Consider the following 3682-nt stretch of genomic DNA (forward strand, 5'->3'; position numbering starts at 1 on the left):
TGTTCGATCAATTCATGCTGATAGGGGAAAAGATAGAAAGAATTCGAAATTAAAGAGTCCCCAAAAGAAGAAAGTGATAAGTGAAGAATGGTTTACCAAAATAAACAATTTCTGAAGGATATAAATAAGTTATCTAGTAGGGAATCAACAAGCACCGTCTTAGCATTGGTAGTCCGTCTGCTTATAATAGTATGACGCTTACTGAATTGGGGCTAGAAAAAGGCAAGAAAAACAAAGCTACTTTTTAACTTCCAAAGCTTTGCACTTCTTCCTCAGCTTAGAGATAGTAAAGCAATTCGGATATGCATGAGATTCAGCACCCAACACGCTTTTCTATTAGTTAATTAGTTCATGAAAAGAGTAAAGACAAACACTAAGGTTTCTACTTAAAACAACGTTAGGAGCACAAGGGTTTAGACTTTGCATACAAAGACTAGGAGCAGTAATTACTAGACCTTGCATACAAAGATTTAGGAGTTTTTTTCATGATACCAAAGATTTTGTAGATTTTTTTCCACGTGTGCGTTCGACATGCAATATGCACCAACCGTCCCTTTACACGTGTGCGTTCGACATGCAATATGAACCACACTCAAAAGATGAGATCTCAGTCAGCACGACACAGTACAGCAGAAGAGACCGAGGAACAAGTGTGTTTGCAGAAGTGGAGCAGATCGCCGCCTGCTGGGATAACAAGCCGCTCATAGCGCGGCTTACGAGGCAAGGGCTCCGAGAGGAGTTTTACCCTGACCGGCCTCGAAGTAGAAGATGAGCATGGCGACCATGGCGAGGCGGGCGTGCTTGATTTCAGCTGTCTGCAATCTTTCGAGCTTGGTGTAGTCGGGAATGTACTTCCCACCCCTCACCTCGCCAGCCAAGCCAAGAGGGTCGAAGAACTTGCCGCCGGGGTATCCCTGCAGTCCCGTAGAATTGCTGAAGTTATCAGCTGTCCGAGACCATGGAGTAGCCCACTCTACGGACTGGGTGCCCGGATCAAAAAAGTCCACCCACCTCTTGCTCTCCACCCACCCCATCAGCAGCAGCTGGGTACCCAGCAGGGTCCCAAATGAGAAAGGGGAAACAGCTCCCGGTGCTGCTCCTGCTTCGAACCACGGCACACCGCTCCACGCTTGCCCCACGAAAATTCCCACCACCGCCGCCATCGCCCATCTCCCGTGAATGATTTCGGCTTCACGATACCACTTCAGCGCAGCTGGGTCCTTCCCGAGGCCCAAAGGATCGAAACCATAGTCCCCAGGCAACCTGCAAAATCACAGAAAACTTCACACATTCAGATTGCTTGCCAATGCCGTAAGGTCCGCCACGGCGAAGAGACAGCAAGCTTTTCTTACGATCCGTCCAACCACTCGGGGTCTACCAGACTGCCACCCCCCCTCACTCCAGGCAGCCATGACTTCTTCCCCGACGATGGTTTCGCCGAGACCTTCTTGGTGGCCATGCACACCACGCGTGAGCCATTGGAAGGCGCAAAAGACAGTGACGGGCAGGATTTCAACGCAGTCGACGATGAAGGAGGGCACAGAGTCGCAGTGTGAAGAGAAGAAAGGGATGAACTAGCTACTGCTGCGGCCATTGCTACGATGGCAATGCTAGAGCGTCCCTTACCTTCTAGCTCTCGCCTCTTCAAGTTCTCTCAACCTCTGATTACCTGTGAGAGTATGGTACCTGCAACTACCGTAAGCTCAATTACCTGCCGGACCTCAACAGGCAGATTCACTACATTTAAACTAGTGCTCTACTACTTCACATATCCAACACTCCCATTGGCTAGGAACGGATGGCACATCCTCCTCTAACCTTTGCTATTGCTGAGGGCCCACCTAAAACGATAAGGGGCCGCTGTACTCAAGGAACCACACCACATGCACTTGGGCCATGTTTCCATCCCTCTAGCCCACACATACTTTTTTCCCGTGAGGAGGTTCATTTCTTTATATCCCACATATTATGGTGTCACAGCAGGGAGGGGGAAGAAGTCTACTTCTATACCAACTCGTCTCTATTTTACCAAACAATTATGTAGGCTTAAAGGCAAATATGGGCATCAATGGGTCTCTAGTAAAGCAACATACTCTGCCATAATCATGAGACTGTATTTTGACTACAAAAAATCATACATTTAGAAGCAAGTTGACATTTCTTTCCCAACCACTACAAGAGAATGAAGGCCATAGCCATGAAATAATGAGAGAGTGGTGCAAGCAGTGATAGCAGTGGCATCGACTATGACATGGCTATGCACGTGGTTGTATGATCGCATAAATAGCTAATGCTATTGATTGGAAAAAAAATTAGAATCTCTTGCACAGTCCACAATGCGTGTTGTAGTATCTCTTGTTGCATGACCTACCTACCTTGCTCTTGTTAGATATTTATGGTAGTACTACAGGAGGTTATGTACTTATGCCATGGGTAGTTTTATCCCACCAAGTTTTTTCACATGGCCATCTAGGTGTGAATGAACACCTTACGGTTAACCGGTATATAAACAACCTCAACCATCTAGGTGTGAATGAACACCTTACGGTTAACCGGTACATAAACAACCTCAACCATCTAGGTGTGAATGAACACCTTACGGTTAACCGGTATATAAACAACCTCAACCATTGTTTAGGGTTGTTGCTCATTTTTACTTTCTCCTTTGTACTTGCAGAAAGAGCTTCACTTTGAGCTAGCCATTCTCTCTCACACTCTACACTGTACATATTATTTACATAGATCTAGAGAGTTTCACATTTGACTTAGATATTTTCTTAGATCCATTATGGATGAAGATAGACCCTACCTACTACGAGGATTACTTCAGTGACCTTGGTGATTCCAAGGTTAGGGATTTTATAGATGATGATTCCATTGTATGGATACGTTGTCAACCCTCAGTGGGGGGACGATGATGTTTATGATGATCCTATTGATCATATTCTTATCTTGGAGGATCATGTACACATAGAGGGATTTGCACATGAGGATGTGATGCATAGTTCAGGTCATGCATATACACACATGCATATAATTTGTCATGCATATACACACATGCATATAATTTAGGGTTGTGCCTTGGATGTTTTAAGTTGTGTCGATGTCAATTCTTATTTGACTTTGCATGATGCTAACTATGAACTATGTGCATTTGGTTCCTGTGATTGTCGACATGATTCTATGTTTTACAAAGTTGCAACATTTGCTTTTGGGTGTATCATTTGCCATTTATAGTGTCTGGTTTTGGATGAGTGCAATTATTTTACGAACTTTGCATTTTTGAGCTTTTGTGCAATTTTTAACAAAATTTTAAGCTTTTTTCGAGATGTGTGTAGTATAGAAAGGTTAAGTTTATAGTACTCATTGTTTGGACACATAATTGTTACTCATCATTTTTCATTATAACCATAAATGCTGTACCATGATATAGCTGGATACATAAAATCCTGATCACATATGCAATACATAGAAAATGAAGTCTCAAGGCCACTTTATAATATTAACTTTACTTATGGGTATCTAGACACTTTCAATTGTCCACATAAACCATACATTCATATGAATAAGAAAAGGCATATATCAAAGTGTTGCAATTATAATTAGACATACATTGATATGACTTTTTGTTGTCCACAAAAACCATACATTCATATGAAGAAGAAAAGGCATATATCAAAGC

At 43.1% G+C, this 3682-nt stretch overlaps 1 protein-coding gene across 1 annotated transcript; it reads right to left on the reverse strand.

Annotated features, from left to right (window-relative positions):
* Positions 1 to 365: 365 nt before the first annotated feature.
* Positions 366 to 1819, reverse strand: LOC147621784 (chlorophyll a-b binding protein CP24 10A, chloroplastic-like). Its single transcript, XM_086822796.1, has 2 exons — positions 1353 to 1819; positions 366 to 1263 (listed from the first exon to the last, which is right to left on the reverse strand). Exons 1-2 carry the CDS (start codon positions 1592 to 1594, stop codon positions 714 to 716), a joined length of 792 nt encoding a protein of 263 aa, XP_086678922.1. The 5' UTR covers positions 1595 to 1819; the 3' UTR covers positions 366 to 713.
* Between the last annotated feature and the right edge of the window lie 1863 nt (positions 1820 to 3682).

This window comes from Cibotium barometz, chromosome 29, assembly GCF_041138505.1.
Source record: "Cibotium barometz isolate CiBa-2024 chromosome 29, ASM4113850v1, whole genome shotgun sequence".
NCBI classification, from domain to species: Eukaryota; Viridiplantae; Streptophyta; class Polypodiopsida; order Cyatheales; family Cibotiaceae; genus Cibotium; species Cibotium barometz.